This window comes from Antedon bifida, chromosome 1, assembly GCF_963402885.1.
Source record: "Antedon bifida chromosome 1, ecAntBifi1.1, whole genome shotgun sequence".
Taxonomy (NCBI): domain Eukaryota; kingdom Metazoa; phylum Echinodermata; class Crinoidea; order Comatulida; family Antedonidae; genus Antedon; species Antedon bifida.
In genome coordinates this window covers 30,217,423-30,237,288 of record NC_136226.1, presented here as the reverse complement: position 1 = coordinate 30,237,288, position 19,866 = coordinate 30,217,423, and the positions used below count along the sequence as shown (strand labels likewise).

The 19,866-nt window shown below is 31.3% G+C and overlaps 2 protein-coding genes across 2 annotated transcripts in view; both read left to right on the top strand.

Moving 5' to 3' along the window:
* Positions 1-19,866, top strand: part of LOC144850160 (V-type proton ATPase subunit E-like) — a 79,580-nt gene that overhangs the window by 47,611 nt on the left and 12,103 nt on the right. The gene's annotated exons all lie outside the window — the stretch shown is intronic.
* Positions 140-19,570, top strand: LOC144850005 (mitochondrial glutamate carrier 1-like). The gene is made up of 9 exons (XM_078707166.1): positions 140-279; positions 4,274-4,454; positions 7,083-7,217; positions 7,928-7,983; positions 11,235-11,325; positions 15,003-15,121; positions 15,418-15,674; positions 16,122-16,221; positions 17,069-19,570. Exons 2-9 carry the CDS (start codon positions 4,441-4,443, stop codon positions 17,287-17,289), a joined length of 993 nt encoding a protein of 330 aa, XP_078563292.1. The 5' UTR covers positions 140-279; positions 4,274-4,440; the 3' UTR covers positions 17,290-19,570.

Sequence of the window (19,866 nt, the reverse complement as noted above, 5' to 3'; positions counted from 1 at the left end):
GTGTGAGCATTATAAATTGTAACGTCATACATAACAGAATTAAACTATTTTCCCCTTTCAAAAAGTAGAAGAATCTATAATAGTGATTGACCATACACATGAGAGGTAATGGTTGCCATTGCTAACCGTCCCATTCATACAAAGCATGATCATAATAATAGCGGTAAATAAGCGGTTACGTAGACTGTCTGCTATTTATCTGTTCATTCATAAATTGAAACAAAAACATTGACAGGCTGTAGCCCATTCTATCTACTACACTCGGCATAGGCCTATAAGGTATGTATTAATAATTATTATAGTAATGTTATGTAAGCATATTGTAGGTCTAGGCCTAGTAATGAATTAATTAATAAAAACAGGCATTCCCTTGCGCCGCCGCCGGTAATCGGCATGCGCTACACTCGACGTACACATTCCACACTGACTGCACTGGTTCCGAATTTTCTCCTGACGAGCCCCGAGTCGAGAGTCCTTTTTGCCTGCTGCAGCTGCCTGTGGACGTACAACACACGGAAGTAAGTGTAAATCGACCAATGTACTTTGGATTTTTTTTCTCCGTCCCTTACAGATTTCCTCATCTCTGTTTATTTTTTGATAATTTCCAGTAAATTATTGTAAAGTATTAAATATGTTTCTAACAAAATTAAAAACTTATTAATTTATATTTTAATTTATAATTATTTTATATTTTTATTTAGTTTTGTTATTACAGGTACTTTATATTCTACAGCAGGGTTTTGTTAATATTTTTGACAGCAGGTTTACTTGCTTGAAATTGTGTTTATCACTCGCTGCTTCAGTGTCATTACAAGCCCCTATTCCTTTCTGAAGGTTTACTTTAATTAAGAACTTGACTTTCTTGTGGCCTACAGTCTCTTTTTTTCTGGAAAAAGATATTAATTTAACAACCCAAGGCAAGGCCGTAGCGAGAGGTTCAAAACGGACGAGGCAAGATTCTTTAAATATAATTAATTAAAAATATGACGATCTCTGCTGGGGAATTGAGGTGGGTAGTGAAAATTGAAAATTTCTCACCTCATCTGCCTCATGCTGGCTACGGGGCCTGCCTTATCAGTGGAAAACTAAGACCCCATTTACACTTTCGTTTGGGTCCAGGGCCGGTCCTGGGCCGGTTGCAAATATTTACTTTTTAGGCCGGCCCAGAGCGTTTACACTACCGACGCAGATTACTGGTCGTAAATAATTTTATCGGAAGTACCATTGCATGCTGGGATACGAAGTACAGTTTGTTTACATTTTTCTCGCTCGATCGTCAATTCAACTTTCCGCGCGAACCGACCATTTTATATTTATACTGTTGTTGTTTTTTGTCCCGTCCCGTTAAAAAACAAAATGAACCCCACTGTTTTATATATATATGGCTGTATTTTATGTATATGCGAAACAAGCGGAGGAATACTTTATTGAAAGAAGTCACAGATGAGGATAATGAAGAGGAGGTTCATTTTACAAAATATCAACCCAAGTACCTCCTCGTATGTCCAATTGGAACCACGATTTTCAGACATCTTATAAAAATTGGTACAAATAAATTTAACTACGGAATATAAATGATGAAGAAAACAAATTGTCGCGCGAAAAAGAAGGTATGTACCGAGAATGTCGGATCGTCATAACAACCACCTCATAAAAAGGTCAAACGTTGTTCACGGTTCACTGCGTAAGCCGGCCCAAAACGTAAAAGCCGCTCCTGAACCTACCTGGAGAGGTGGCCCAGATCTGCGTCCGGCCCAGGGCCGGCCTAACTTTTTGGAGTATTTACACTTATCAATTGCCGACCCAGGGCCGACCCAGGGCCGGCCTAAATCGTAAGTGTAAATGGGGTCTAAGCTTTTAAAGTGGTTCCTTTTCTTGCAAAGATTATGAATATTTAAAATTGACCTTAACATTAAACATTAACCAGAGCAATGACTTGATAAACACTAGAATACTTAAATATAGTTCTTGAAAATGTAAGTTTGTTTGAAATTACAGGGAAAGATTAAATACCTGAAGATTATACTTAATAGGTTTACAACTAATAGGGGATTTCGTTTTAATGATAGAATTTATCAGACTTTCAGTCCATTAACTTAGGCACCATCGATGAGTATCGTAATGCATTTCTTATTAAAAATCAGTGCAATGCAATTATCTATCTTAGCTAATGCATTGTACAATGAGCCTACCATATTTCTAATTAAAGGCATCACAAGGATCGAAGTAAGTGCCCAAAATTTTAGAAATTATTGACTTGATTTTGATGGAGATGTCCTTCTTCGTGAATGTTTATGTAACATCCTTGGTATAGGAGGCAAACGTAATGGATGTTTATTGGAGTAAAAATAGAATTGAATTCTGATATCATCATACTTTACTATCTCTCATAAGTATGCTGACGTCAGTATCCTCGTAATTAGAATAGGCACTCTATTATCTGTTACAATATTGACTTTAATTTCTATACTTAGAATTTATTTGGTTATGTTTACTATGACTTGTCTTCTGTGTAAGTTCTCGAGTTCAAATTAACACACTAAAGTAGCTCTTCCAAAAATAAATACTGTGTATAAATCTTGATGGTTGTATTTCTGGTGTTTAAAAAAATATATTATATATACTACTGTGTTTATAAACTCCAAATATAGCATTTATGCAATTTTGATGAAAAATTGAGCAATCCTTCCATTTTATTGTTATTTATTAATTAAAAAAAATAAGCTTATATAGTCATGAACCTGCTTTAAAAATTGATGAGGACGAAACTAAATGCATTATATTTGGTCTTAAGCTCTGTCTACACTATCAAACTTTATGTGACAACAAAATGTGATGTGCCCATACAGTACTGAGTATATGCCCATACAGTACTGTATATGGACATGATGATGTCATCACTACCATACTTGGGCATATCACTACCATATTTGGGCATATCACTACCATATTTGGGCACACAAAACTTTTGTTGATAGTGTAGACAGAGCTTAAGTTCATGTGTTATGCATACCTGGGTGAAACAGCATGCATCAACTGTATGAATGATGTATGCATTATTTTCTCTGACAGCTGTTCTCACTCGTCATGACATCCATTCTCTGCATCCTACAGTAAAAGTTGTAATACTATCCAGAATATAAAGATTCATTGTCTCGTATAAAGCTCTGTCTACACTATCAAACTTTATTTGACAAAGAAAGTGTGATGTGCCCAAATATGGTAGTGATATGACATCATCATGTCCATATATGGGCATATCACATTTTTTTGTCACATAAAGTTTGATAGTGTAGATATCTATGTGAAATTTATTTCATCCTCTGCTTACTGTGTACCATCATTCAGTTGTAAAGATACAATACATGAAGGTTTATATTCAATTCAATTCACTTTTATTTCAGAACAAAGTCCATATCATAACACAACAATATTCTAATAAATGTAAGTAAGTAAGTAAAAAATCTATACCACATGTCGCACATAATAATGCCGTCGGAAAACCGTCTTTTCAACTGGAGTGAAATAACATTATAATGGCTATACTGATAAAAGTTAACATATGTAAAAGTATACATGACATTATGTATACAGAAGTTCAATCCATTTTCTGTGCAACTTTGAATCTTTTAGAATTCGAGACAAAACACATGTTATTAAAGTATTACAGCTTTTTTCAATTTTTGTTTTGAAACAAAAAATTGATTTCCGAATGTACTCATAGAAGGAGGGAACATGGTTATCAACAAACATTGCACTAGCACTACAGCTATTATGTACAATTCACTTCAAGTTGAATTATTTAGTGCAATTTCTTTATCAAACTGCAAACAAAGATGCATGTTGGAAAAAGATTCCTCTCTTTTGAGTTATTAAATATAACTTCATCCTCTAGAGGACAGTAATTTTGTCTACAAGGCAGGATGGTGGGCCAGGCACGGATTTAGGCGGGGCTAAACAGGTTTAAAATTTATCAGCCATGTCTTTTTAAAATAAAATAATGATTATTTTTATTTTTCTGCAACCCGACGGATTGTTTTTATCATTTATAATCTATAATGCTGGTGGGCTACCTTATTTTGTCTTGTAATTCTTTATCTAATTATTCGTACACAGGGAAATACATTCATTATCTACAGTTACATTGTATTAATTATCTGTTATAATTTTGATTATGAAATATTTATTATTTATCGTACAGAGTATATCCGTAATTTACCTGTATATATTATATATGTAAATAACTTTATGAATAACTTGTTTATTATTACAGGTACCCTGACTGACTGTTTGTGCGGGTAGAGAAAACCTAACTGGTTACAGTATTATTACTGCAGATTTGACACTACTTACATAAACTACATTCATTATTAACTTTTACGGACAACAAAAAAAGTTCCTTCAAAAAAAGTATTGCCAGAACATTTTTCGTCACTAGGAATGGGAGATATTGGGTAAGTACTGTATGTTATTTAATATTAGATTCTTACTACTTAGAATTTTTTTCATCGTACCAGTCTTATGTCCCTTTTATATCATATATCAAACTCTGAAGGTCAAAAAGATAGGACATCATTTCACTACTTTTAGGCCCTGGACACCCATTATTTCAGTGGCAGAGTGACATACCGTATACAACTCCAGGGTTGACATCCCAGTGTGTGTAAACGCTAGAGTTTTGGTAGGCAATATTAAAGGGGTGTACAGTCGGTCACTAGTAACTGTATGGGGAATATTTTATTACGTAATGTTTGAACACAACGAATAGTAAACTACAGTACTGTCAGTGTCAGACCATTAGTGTTTTTATTAAAAATACTGTCAGTCATTCAGAGTATGTTTAATAAACATTCATTAGGTAATTTAGTTTCCAAGGATAATGTACTAACTGTATATTGGATTTCAATCAAATTCTAAATGGATCCCATTATGCATTGTGCAGATTAATGTAAGAGGCGTAATTTAATGGTATTACTGAAGGCCCCTGTCAAATTATATGGTATTGGTAGAATAATAACAATTATTATGAGGAAGAGAAATGATTAAGTTAAATTATTAATATAATAATAATAAAACATTAAAGAAAGAAATAACCTCTGCTAGAATTGATAAAAAAAAAAACATAAATTGATTCTCATCGTTGTACTTGGCTCCCAACTAGACACGCAACGCAAGGACGAAATCGCATCGTAAGTGATTTGACCAATCACAAGCAATAGATTATTCAAACTGTCGCTTGGCATTGGTCAACTTGCACCGGGCGTTATCAATTTATGGGAACCAAGCTTAAGTTTATTATGAAAATACTAATAAAACAAAAACTTATTGCAATGTATTTATTTTTCCCCTCGCTGCCACCAGACGTCAAAACAGTCCATCTTCAGAGGCTAAACCAGTGTCCTCCTCAGAGGCTAAACCAGTGTCCTCCTCAGAGGCTAAACCAGTGTCCTCCTCAGAGGCTAAACCAGTGTCCTCCTCAGAGGCTAAACCAGTGTCCTCCTCAGAGGCTAAACCAGTGTCCTCCTCAGAGGCTAAACCAGTGTCCTCCTCAGAGGCTAAACCAGTGTCCTCCTCAGAGGCTAAACCAGTGTCCTCCTCAGAGGCAGCAAAAGAAAAGATACTATTGTGCATTCCAATATCTCAGTATGTCTAGTATACAGTGTTCTGAATTTTATCAAATTTATCATGAATGTTTTTGTTGGGTGTTTTTATTTGTTAGTGTTATTTTGGTGTTGTACAGTAATCCAATTTGGTGTTATTCCAATTGAATGTAACACTTGTTGTATTTAAATTAGTGTTCATTTTAAAATTTGCTTTTTTTCATAAAACATTTTCAGTTTAGTGTTTGTAAATTTTCATAAAATAAGCATCCAACACTACAGTGAGCACAAACTCGCCAATTACAGGATGGATAAACTATTTTATAATTTATTGTGTGTGCTTAAATATAAACTAAGTCTCATTTGAGGCTTAGGGAGTGGAGTTGAAAGAGTTGTGAGTTACACAAGGTCCTGGTCAGGTGAACCCCAGACCTTGGGATTGGAAGGCAAGCACTTTAACCACCAATCTTCAGCTCCACTAAATGTTTTAGATAAAATTGTTTTTATGCAATTATGCGATATCTATATTATTATAATTTGTTTGATCTTTTATTTATTACATCGCTTAAAACATAAATAATTTATTAACATTACTAGTAACAGCTTAATAATAGTATTTAAATAAAGTACAGTACTACTAATAAACTGCCTGTAATATACCAGCATAGTGATCTGCATTGGTAATTAAGTGTATTAGTTTTGTTTAAATTTACTCAATTAAAACAGAAACAAATTTGACATGTGATTAATAGCATTAGCAGGCATAATTTATGCAAATAATTATCTATGCATAAATACAGTACATTATACGGCATTCCATTAAATTAGAGGATTGTTTTATTAAATTTGTCTAACATCACAAAATTAAAACTTTTAATTCTTAAAATTTACTTTATCTAATTTTAATTCTTCAGTTTGTTTCAAAAAAATAATTAATGTATTGACACAAAATTGTACTGTGTTATTGTACTATTTTCCTGCATGCATTTTGTAGAGTTAGCTACTGTAGAACCGCTATGAAGGGAACATCTACAAAAATGTATCAACTACAGTATTTCGTGCCTACCTTACCTGGATAAACCAACAAAAGCCTTTCTCCTCGAAGAGTACACATTTTCATTGAACACCCCTCTCCACAAATGGTATAGTCCATAAACTATGTCCTCAGGTGGGAGTTTCCCCACAAACAACCATGATGTGTTTGCCACAGTGTTAAAATCTACTGTATTTCCCTCCTTCGTTCATTTCCTCTTAATAGGGATGTCCCATAGTGATTCTACTGTCACTTCAATACCTTTTATTTTGTCATCTTGCATTATTCATTCAATCCAGAATAGAAAAGAACAGTATAACATTTCTTTCATTTTGAAATTATCATAATTTTACTTTACTTTCACCTGTTTGGTTAAATGCCACTAATTTTAACTTTTCACTAACTAAAAATGTCATTAGTAAGTTAGTCATGTATTTATTGTTTTACAGAGTTGGCGCCAAGTGCATAAACGGTGCTGTTGCTGGGATCGTTGGAGTAACCTGTATTTTTCCAATAGATTTAGTCAAAACACGTCTTCAGAACCAGCAAACTGGATGTACTGGTACTCGCATGTACAGCAGTCTGTAAGTACTGTACATATTTTGGTCTATTTCCACAAATTCATTGTAGCATCTCCATGCTATAAAATCTCATTTCATTTATTTAGTGTCTTGTAAAAATGCAATTTACAAAACATTGACAAAGAGCAAGAAAAAAACAACACACAAAACCAGGCAGAGAGGATTCCTAAAAAGCGAACTTAATCACTATCTAGTACGTATCCTATTGCACCTCCAGCAAAGTTGTGAATTATAAGCAATTACATTTTCTGTACTATGAATTATTGATGGCTTCTTCTCGTCAGTCAATTATTTTTATGAATAAAACATCTTGCCAATCAATTGATTAAAATTTAAAATTATACCGCAATATCTTAAGATATTATTTAAATTATACCGCAATATCTTAAAATATTATTTAAATTATACTGCACTATCAAAGATATTGTTTAAATTATACTGTTACTATCTTAAGATATTATTTAAATTATACCGCAATATCTTAAGATATTGTTTAAATTATACTGTTCTATTTTAAGATATTGTTTAAATTATACTGTTCTATCTTAAGATATTATTTAAATTATACTGCACATCTTAAGATATTGTTTAAATTATACTGTTCAATTTTAAGATATTTTAAAAGTTATACTATACTATCTTAAGATATTGTTTAAATTATACTGCACTTATTAAAGATATTGTTTTTTAAAACTTATTTTTGTTCCCGACAGGCATGATTGCTTCATTAAGACGTTGAGACAAGAAGGATTCCGTGGTCTATACAAAGGTGAGTTTGAATATTATAATATAGAATTGTTGTATATTAATTTCTTAGTACATTTATTTGGTGGGGTTTTTTTGCACCCATATTTATAATTTGTAAAAATCACACTGTGAACTTGATGAAATGTTAAAGGCCAATTTACACAGACGAGCGGTAACGGTAATACAACTATAGAATCTATGTTAAACCTTTTGACCATTTACATACCATGCGGAGCGAACGGGCGGCTTCTGCTCATGATAGATGCATATTTTATGTGGGACAAGCTACAGGATGCGATTCCACTCATCTGTGTAAATTGGCCTTTTATACTCTTTTTATAGAAGGAAAAAAAAATCAAATATTAACATTTTTATATTGCACTTAAAAGTAAATTTAGTACATAACACAAAATATTCCTGGTTACCATAGAGATATTAAATATTATATATATTATATTATTATATATTCCCTATATATCTCTATGCTGGTACAGACGCATACACATATTCCTTGCACACAACACGCATATTATTTACACACGCATTCCTTTAGTCAAGTGTGGATAGTGTAGTAATTATTTATGTCTTTATGCACAAGTCCTTTGATCTATAGTAGCATTTCCCTGTAGGTAGCTAATACACTACATGTCTATTCTTCAGATTTAGCGGGGGAAGAAAGTAAATCGTAATTATTGATTTTTAAATTTGCTGAATATATTACTAAAAATAGAATCTGGATTTTATTTTTCTTCTGAAAATAATAAATTATATATTAAAAATTCAGCATAAAAAAACCATAGGCAAATGTCCCAACAAAGAAGTTGTTTCTGAATATCATTAAAGATAGAATCTGGATTTTCTTCTGAAAAAATTATTTATTTATTAAAAAATCTTAAAAGGAAACCATGGGCCAATGTCCAACAAAGAAGTTGGCACCTCTTGAATTAAATTAATTAATTAATTATCAAACATTATTTTGTGAGAAATAAGATATCAATATTATTAAATAAACACAATTAAATATTAAAACTAAATATGAAAATAAGTACAGTCAAATTGAATTAATTTATAAAGAACAAGTTGAATACTGAAAATAATAATACATTACAAAAATGAATATAGTAATTTAAATAAAGACAATTTTAAGAATTTAAATTACAGTATCTTTGACTTTTAATAACATTATCATGTAACTATTATGCATTATCACAAACAAAATTAAATAGTAAAAATAAATATGAAAAAATAAGTACAGTCAAATTAGATTGAATTAATTTGTAAAGAACAAGTTGAATACTGCAAATAATAATACATTAAAAAAATAGATAGCAATATTAAGAATTTAAATAACCTTTGACATTAAAAACATTTTCATGTAACTATTATATGCGTTATCACAAGATAAATGATTATTACATAATCAATATCATATGTAATGTGATGAAATTATTTGTAATTAATCATGATTAATAATTGATTTATTATTCAAAGTTTACTATAATTTATTCAAAATTTGCAAAGTAGAGGCATAGATTCTATTTATACATTTCTACAGTAGGTGCTTTAATATTTCAATAAATCCCCAGAATAAATCTTGTGAAGAACAAGATTGCCACCTTTCCAAGGATAGTGAATCGCTTTTTCTTATCATTTATTATTTCACCTTATTTATAGAGATGAACCTAAACAGCGCATGCTGAGAATGAAAGGGCCACCTATGTTTATCCTTGGGTATTTGCCTAAATAGAAAGCAAAACAATTATTTAACCCTCTTTTATGTTTTATATATAAGTGACTTTTTCTCGTTCTCACAGATTTCCTCATCTTTATCGTTTCAAATTAATGAATTAAACTTCAGTATATCACTGGGCGGTTTAGAATTTATTCTGTGTCTGTGATGTTAATATAACATAACTTTTAAAATATTACATAAATTTAATTTTTTTAAATGTTCAATGCTGCAATATGTGAGATTGTTTTTGATGTAGTATTTTATTGGGTGCACCATTTAAAACTGGTTGATATAGGCTTTCCATTGTTGTACATAAGATACGACAGGGGACAGTATGTTCTCTAATGATGTACAGTGGTTGCATGGTCTTGCCATGGTTTATTCTGTTTCAGTATACGCCCAACCTTCTGCCGCAAGAAACACGCCAACCATGAGGGCACTACGCTCACCAAGTGGAAGCTCCGTACGAGATGAAACAGCGGGTCTTACGGATGATATCCATGTTTGGTGTGTTATTTGATAAAGCATGATCTCATTTCTTCTTAATGCAGAAGAATTTGTTGAATTAATATTTTAATATTTAATGCATTTAATTTATTTAATGCATTACATAATATTAATAATTTATAACTATTGCTAATTTGGAAAATAAATTGAAAATATTAATAATAAAGTATAAACCCAAGGAATAAAGCATATACCATAGTTGATTCAATTATTTTAGCATTTTTATTTATAATCATCAAACATTTTTTAAATTATATATGCAAAAATTATTTGTCCAAATCTACAATAAATAACCCCATGTTAAAAAAAAGCATTATTATTAATAAAAAAATTTAAAAAACATTGATTTAATTTTTAATATAAATACACTTTTTCACAAATTTTCAGTTCGTATTTTAACAATTAAATAAAATGTCAAAAAGAGCATATTATTAATAATTTAAAACAAAAATTATTGATTTAATTTTTAATATAAGTACCCTTTTGAAATTCATGTACAGTTGGTATTTTAACAAATTTTCTCTTAAAAAAAAGTAAGCAATCAAAAATGTGAAATATGTTACAAATGCTATAAATTAGATTAGATTGATTAAAATTCTGGAAGCCTTTCAGATATTCAGTCTCCATAAGATATATGAGCAGCGTACATGTGCGTGCTCTTATTTCCCTTTTGAATGATCGATACGTTTACAATTTTCAAAGCAATTGCAATGAATGTGTACATGTAATCATGTAATGAGTAACCGCTGTATATAAGTACAGCTATGAAACTTGAAAAAAAACTGTATTTTAATTGTATATTTGTGCCTATTTTAATTTAATCATACCTTACAAAAAAAGATAGATTTGATTTGAATATCATTGAAATATATAATCATTTGTACCAAAAACAGAATTTATAATGAAAAAAATGTATGTTTATTCTATTTTGTAATAGTTTTATTAAAAATTACATATAAATAACGTAATATCAATCATATTTCCATGTCAGTTAATTTATAGCAAAACTAAACTGTTTACTTTTCGTGTTTTAGGTTATGGTGTAAATGTTACGTTGATATCGCCAGAGAAAGCCATCAAGCTCGTTGGAAATGATATCTTTAGAGCGTTACTTAGTAAAAATGGGTAAGTGAGTCTGATAGTATGTGATAGTAGCTTGGTTAGGGTTAGGGTTAGGGTTAATGTGCTTGCCTTCCAAACCTAATGTCTAGGGTTCAATCCTGAACTAGTGTCAGGGTTCAATCCTAATCTAATGTCAGGGTTCAATCCTAATCTAGTGTCAGAGTTGTAACTCACAACTCTTTCTACTCCACCCCCTAAAGCTTTGTCTACACTATCAAACTTTATGTGACAAAAAAATATGATATGCCCATAAATGTTAGTGATATTCTTAAATATGGTAGGGATATCATCATGTCCATATATGGGCACATCACATTTTCTTGTTACATTAAGTTTGATCCTGTAATTGGCAAGTTTAGACTGTTGTAGTTTCCAAATAGGTAATTTCACTTTCTGTGAAAATATGTTAGGTCTTGTGATGAAAATTTGTGCATTCCTATATTTGGTTACAACATTTTGTAATCGGTAAAACGATCAAATCTTTTGTAAAAACCAGAAATTGTTGGACAAGTAGCATCTTTCAAGAAGTGCCTACTTGTGTGAAGTGTGCCGCTTTGATAAAGTCTGTTTTAAAGATATAAAGTGCGGCAAGGACATTTTGAAAGTGGCCACTCAAGTCAAAGATAAATAAGATGCGTATTAAAGTTACTCATGCATTTATGTAAATAATAATATTTAGAGAGCAACAGCTAACTTTGAATTGAAAACTTTTTTACCATAATTGTAATGTATACAGTAATAATAATTTAATATGGAAAAAAAACGAAAGATAATTTTAATTTGTTTTCAAATTTGCTATTCAGATAGCAACAGCTAACTTTGAATTGAGAACATTTTTTACCATAATTGTATACAGTAATATGGAAAAAAAACGAAATTTTAATTTGTTTCCAAATTTGTCTTGAAGTCAAAAGTACTAACTTTGTGGGTTTTTTTTTGTATGTCCTTCCAACATAATACTGCAGTATGTCAATGTTTTGAAGGAAAATGTTACACAAAATATAGACTAGATTTTACATTGCTATTTGCTTGAAATCTAAATAGCACTTCAGGGAAACAACTTATCTCTACTAGTATTAGTAATTGTGCAAGAAATATGGGTACATTCTGTGTAGGTAGTTAGTACACTAATACATTGAAATAAATTGTAAATATTGGAAAGTAAAACCACAATTCATTATGTGCCGAGAGTGTGTATCCATTTGTGGGAGAGATGAATAAATGAGATCAAATAAATAGCTAACAGAAATAGAACAAACAAGATTGTAATTAATTTTCAATTACTATCTATGAAACCTTTAAATCTGATCTTAACATACTAATATGCAAGTCTTTAAAAAATGAACCAGTGAGTATGGTAATAAGAAAACAAATAAGAACTGGTCCAAAAAGGAACACAGACTGGCAATTCCAGAGTTGGTATACAGTGTATACCAGTTTACAGTAGTATACAAGACCCCATTTAGTAGTATCTTGCATCATCAATATGTGTATATTATTGGTTGAATAGTAATATAGTACTGTACTTTGTATAGTAATGTTCAACTTGTAACAAGGATACTGTTATATGATTCACTGGTTCAAAAACAGACTTGCTACTGTACAGTAACACAGAGTAGACAGTGTATACCAGCTACTATATACAAAGACTTGTTAGTAGATTGCATCATAAAATGTGTATTTTATTGGTTGAAAGCAATACAGTATTACTGTATAGTAATGTTCAACTTTGTTTATTATTAATGATACTGTCTCAATTTATGATTAATCATTAATACATAATTATGAACATTATTACTATGGAATGGTTGCTTGATCGCTTTAGTAAAGTTAATAATTGTATTAAAAAAACCTTATTTGAGGTCACTGTATGCCACAACCCCAATAAATTCATTTATTATTATCCTATTAAAATATAATTAATATTATTAATGTGATTGGATTCTGACCTGATCTAGGTGATTGATCCAAAAGACTTATTTACTTTATTGGATTAAACTTTTGACTACTCTTATTAAAAGATAATTGCACAAAGAATATGTATATGTGTACATTTCCAGTTGGGCAGATGAAACCATTTGTAGAAAAACAGTACATTATAGTGTATGTGCATTAATACATTTTGTATTATTTATTCAGGCCAAAGATACATTTTACAAAATATAATACAAATCAAAAAATTAAAAAGAAGAAAATACACATTATTCACAAGTTCCAAGAAGACTATCTATTCTTATTAGGTTTTAAATGTCATCTGAAATCTAAGTATTAATTGTATGAAATATCTGTAGTGTCATGAGGCTTAGTTGCAATCACTTGTTATCTATCTGTCTCCAGTTTGTTTAATGCTACAATGCATGATGCGCTATGCTGGATAGTTTCTTTGGAAATCTATCAGTGTATGCGTAGGTTTTTATGGTAATTTGTTTAAAACAAATTGTATAGATTATACACTTGTACTTATAGGTGAATTGGAAAACACATCAGTTTTTATGTATACTTAAGGTCTGTCTACACTATCACTATCAAACTAGTTCCTGACAAAAAAAGTGTGATGTGCCCAAATATGGTAGTGGTATATTTAAATACGGTAGTGATATGACATCATGTCCATATATGGGCACATTACATTTTTTTTTTACATAAAGTTTCTTGTGAAATAGTCTAAGTTCTAGATGGAGATTCAGCTATTCATATAAAAGACAACTATTTTGACATTTGTGACATGTCATACCTATGCTTGAGTCAAAATGGGTTTTTTTAATTCTTGATGATAGTGCTCATGAAGAATATTAACAATGTAATTTAAACACTATCTAGTCGTTCTAAAAATCAAAATTCTTATTGGTGGCAATCGCAAAGAATATTAATGTAAAAATAAACACTAGTAAAGTAGGTACTGTATATAATAATGAATAATTGTTAAGCTCTGTCTACACTCTCAAACTTTATGTGACAAAAAATTTGATGTGCCCATATATGGACATGATGATGTCATGTCACTACCACATTTGGGCATATCACTATCATATTTAGGCACATCATGGAATGAATGTACCGAATCCTAGGCATTTGCAGAGTTTAGGATTTGAACCCAGTTTTCGTTCTGTGAAGTATTTGGTTGACTGTTCTATTCTGCTCTAGGCAGGCGTATCTGAAACTGTATCCAAAGTTAATTACATTTTACATTGTGAATGGAATGTAGATATTTACCAATCAATATCTGTTCATATTCTTTTACAGCATATGATACCTGAATGCAAATACTGTCTGCAGAGATTTCGATTACAGCCAATGGCGCTACCCCCACTGCCCACTCACTTTCAGATACTTGCTAATATCGTGCTTAATCAATTGCTTTGACATTCAATAAAATCACTCTATTATATGAAGAACAAATATGTTTTATTTGATTTAAGTGTGTTGTTTTCAACAAGAAATTTGATTAGCGTTATCGTGTTGCTCGCTATTATAGATATTAAGTGTTCCTTCAACAGTCCTTTTTACTAGGTTTCTATGGTCTTTTTTCTTCCTTCTTCGCACCTGGTTTTTTTATTTCAGTTTTTTGTTTCCTAATTTTAATTTTAAATAACCATTTAAATAATGTCAATTAAAAAGTCAAAAATAAAATATATCTGTGCAACTTACTTACAATACATACTAAAAACTTTTTTTAATAGTGAAAAACTTCCAATGTACAAACAGCTGATAGCAGGGGGAGGTGCTGGGCTGTGCCAAGTAGTGATCACCACCCCTATGGAAATGTTGAAAATTCAACTTCAGGATGCTGGAAGAAGTAGTAAGATATTTTATATATTTGTTGTAATTTTTAAAAATTTAAGATGTACAGTATTGTCCCCCAAAAACATGAAAAATGTAGATTAATAAATTTCCATAGAAAAAATGTCACTTATAAAAAGACAAAATTAACAGTTAAATTTTTATCAAATACCCTTGTTGTGGCCAACATTTTTTGTTATTGTTGTACTTTATAGCTTAAAAATTAATTTCCATAAATGCATAAAAAAAAAGATTTTAAATTAGAATTAAATCTTTTTAAACCACTATGATTAATTGATTAATTGTTGTTTTCAGCAAGCTTAAATAGTCTTCGAAACATGTCAGCTCAAGGTCCATCCGGAGAATTATCTTCCAAACTCAGTCCGTTACTCACAAGGGCTTACTCAGCGACTGCTGCCGGGTCGAGGACACCCACAGCCATCGAGATTACGAGGGAGCTCTTTCGTGCTAAAGGAATTCTGGGAATATATCGGGGGCTTGGAGCCACGTTGATGCGAGACATTCCATTTTCGATGATCTATTTTCCACTGTTTGCGTACCTCAATCAAAAGGTGAGATCTTTTGTGCATTTATATTTTAAATTTTAACAATTTCAACTAAATTTGGTGTCTGGTGTGGTTACTTGAATACATAAGCCAAATACTTAAAGAAATATATTAATATTATTCCCTCTAACAAGTAAATTTTAATATATTTATTTACATAAATAAAATTATTTTTACTTTGGTGTCAATCAAGGACTGGAAAAGCTCTCGAAAAAATCTGTAAAAGCAGCAGCTAATATAAACTACTACTAAATATATAAAAATGTTGAGTCCTTTGCTTGTATAAGACTGTTAAAACTTGTTATTTTTTTGATGTTTTTATCTGTGTTTATTTTAATTGCTATATTATATATTTGTTCACTCATAAGCCAGAATTGGCTGGCTGTAAACAAGAGTGTGATTAAATAAGTAAAAAAAAAATATCATAAAAATTATTTTTTAATGTTTTTGTAGGGGATACCATATGAAGGAGGAAAAGCAACGTTTGGCCATTCATTTGTATCTGGTTGCCTAGCAGCAACGTGTTCTTCCATATCAGTCAACCCTATAGATGGTAAGTAACTATTTTATTTATGTTTTTACAAAAGAAATCAGTTATTTTTTTAATGTAGTAATTTGTTTTTAAATATTTGAATTTTGAACCGTTTCAATACTTTGATTATTAGAATTACATGTGATTTGAAAACTTTGATTACGTACGTAGGAGCTAAAAAATAAATATGCATTGGATTGATTTTATTAAACTAATAATAAGCATATAAAATGAGATGATGTTCACCGATGCGTAAATGCAGCAGAAAGATTCAATCAATCTTAAGGGAGAGTATTGCGTACTGAAGTACGTAGATGGAATAAGCCGTATTTTCTCATGAGAATTGCAATGAAATTACTTCCACGACATATTCTGATACTAAACTTTATAGATTTGAAATCTAAGAATTAAATTGATATACTGCAAATAACAAGCATTTGCTGTATAAACCCATTGCTTTGATATTGTATACACTTAATAGTAACTATATAACTGTACGTGATGGAATTGAATAACTCTTCCTCTGTCATATAATAGCTTAGACCTTTTCAAAGTAGAGCATGCATTTGATTTTTTATACTTATATTTTTTCTATCATGAACATCTTTACAGAATTATTTATTTATTCATGGTGTATAAGTGAAGCCATATAACTAGTGAATATTGTAAAAGTTTGTGTTGAATAAAAATATTGTGGAGCTGTAGGTTTAAGATAGCTCGTGGCCCTGCTCTTTCAGATATGGGTCACCAGCTCATATTTCCAGATGTATTTACTATACTTTTGACTAATAAAATTGATATTAGTTCATGTTATTGATATTTTTCTGCTTCAGTTTAAATATATTGCTTATGTTTTTTATACTTTCAGTTATAAAGACAAGACTACAGTTAATAAAACAAGCTAAGGGAGAACAGTGCTATACCGGTATCGTGGATTGTGCAATGAAAATATACAGAAATGAGGGCGTGTCTGCTTTCTTCAAGGGTGCTTCATGTCGAATGCTCGTAATAGCTCCATTATTCGGCATTGCTCAGGGCGTGTACTACATCGGTGTTGGTGAATTCGTCCTAGGTATTAATCGTCCGTAGAATTGACCAATTAGTGGCTTCGGTCATTTAGTTGATGAGTATTTGTGCCAAACCTTCTTAGTATGCCTTGACGTACAGTATGTCCTTAGATCTTCCAACGTATACGTGTAATAAGTGAATGCTACTTGCCAGACCTTTGTGACTATTATTGACATGAGCTCAGTTGGTTTTTACTTTGTTTTTAATTGTATGCAGAAAATTAAAAATAAAGTAAACATGTACTGAGCCTAAAGCGTGGTTCCCATTAGAACGCAATGCAGCAACATATCTACGCAAAGTGCTATGTATCTTCTCGTCGGAGGGGGAAAACGTACTGACGCAAAGTGCTGTATTGTGTAATCATAAGTGGGAACCGATGACGCAACAGTGCTGCAAACATCGCAGGTTTGATTTCACGCAGGCGGGGGAAAACACAATTATTGGAAGGGCATTTTTGTTATGCTGCGTATCTAGTGGGAACCAAGCTTTAGGCTCAATCAGTAATATCATTTATAGTGCTAGCTATGCATTTATTCATACAGTAATAGTAAATTTATATGTGTAAACCCATTCCACAATACACTAAATAGTAAACTATACTTGGTCCGATATGTCTGTATCTCAGCATCCTGCCCCCCCCCCCCCCCCCACTACTAAATGTTAAAAAGTGCAACTTTAATATAGTAAGAAAAAAAAATGAACAATGAACCTAAACAGCTGATATTAATTAAAATAGAAGTTATTTATTCTGTTTTTAAATAATTTAGTTATTTATTTAGTAAAATGGTTTATATTTTGTTGGGACATTTAATGTCTATAGAGTAGATTGCAATTGGGTTGGTATACCAGGGTTACATATGCAACTGAGAACATAACATTAGATTATATTTTTTTATGTGAATATTGTATAACAGTAAGCCTTATACAGCTTCCAACAAATTGCTTTGTGTTCCTTTAAAAATAGAAGCATAGTTGTTGTTGTATTACTATTTTCTGTCTTATTTATTATTTAGCATTTAGCGGAAGGCTTCGTGCCTTGGTTATAAAAATGGTGTTAAAAATGTTGTAGGCCTCAATCATGAAGAGAGAAATGGTTGACATAAACTGAAGTTCTGTCCACACTATCAAACTTTATGTGACAAAAAAATGTGCGATGTGCCCATATATGGACATGATGATGTCATACCACTGCCATATTTGGGCACATCACACTTTTTTGTCACTCAAAGTTTGATAGTGTGGACAGAGCTTAAGTTGAGTTTATTAGATTTAATTTCAAGTTTCATTTCAATTATGTCAAAAAACAAAACAGTACACGTACAAAGTTAAATTCTTTGTATGAACTAAAGTAACGATTTTGTTACAATTCCTTAATTCTTCATTCCAATGTGAATTTGCATAAATGAAACAAGTAATTTAAAGCCACTAAAACAAGGTGCTCTGTGAAATTAATTAGGGAAAGAGTAATGTAATCGAATATTATAGATGATGTGTCATAGGGCCTAAGTAATGCTGAAATATCTACTGTATGTCTACACTATCAAATTTTATGGTACAAAAAAAATGTGATGTACCCATATATGGTATGGTAGTGATATTTGATTTCATTATTTATTCGGTCTATTTCAGTATATACATAACAAAAAAACTGAAATTGGGGAGACCAGGGTCAACCTAAGTGAACTTAATCACTGTAGCTGATCTGGTTGACCCATCACTACCATATTTAAGCATATCACTACCATATTTGGGTACATCACACTCAGTATTTTGTCAAACTAGTTTGATAGTGTAAACAGAGCCTTATACTTTGCCATGGAACCTGTATCACATGCTGTACTGTGATTGGCTATTATAATCTACTGTAAACAGTATTTGTATTGTGTTACTTACAGTCATTCAGGAATCGGCATTTACTTTTACTACTTTTTAAAAATTGTTAAACATATAGTACAATGTAATTCTAAATCATTGGTAAGATTGTGTTCTAAAGGATGTGCCAGCGACGGCTGTGATGTGACGCATCATCAACATTATTTCTTTATGTGGATAAGATCCATTTGACATAATAAGCCTATGTTTAGTTATTAAGCTTGGTTCCCACTAGAATGCAATGCAAGGACATAAGCCATTGACCAATCACAAGGAACGGTTCGATTAATACCATCGCTTGGATTGGTCAATGCGCTTGCGTTCCAGTGGGAACCAAGCTTTAGTGTTGCAGATGGATGCAGTAATCTCTATGCATGAGGTTTGCATTGAACATGTACATTATAAAAAAGTGATTATTGTAGATATGAGAATAAATATACAGTCTGTAACATTTATTTGTTTATTTTTGGAATAATAATAATATCCTGGATTTATATAGCGCCTAATGTTGTGAAATGCGCTGAACATTATTAACCATCAGTAATTTTTTTTGGATCAAACACGTATGGAAACATACTCCCATAATGCAGCTAGTAATCAGCGCAAAGTTGTGTCTTGATCTATACCGGGTTCCCATTTATACACCTGGGTGGAGAGAGACAATTGGAATGAAAGAGTGTGTGAGTGATGTTGGTGATAATACTGCATTGACGATAAATGTTGATG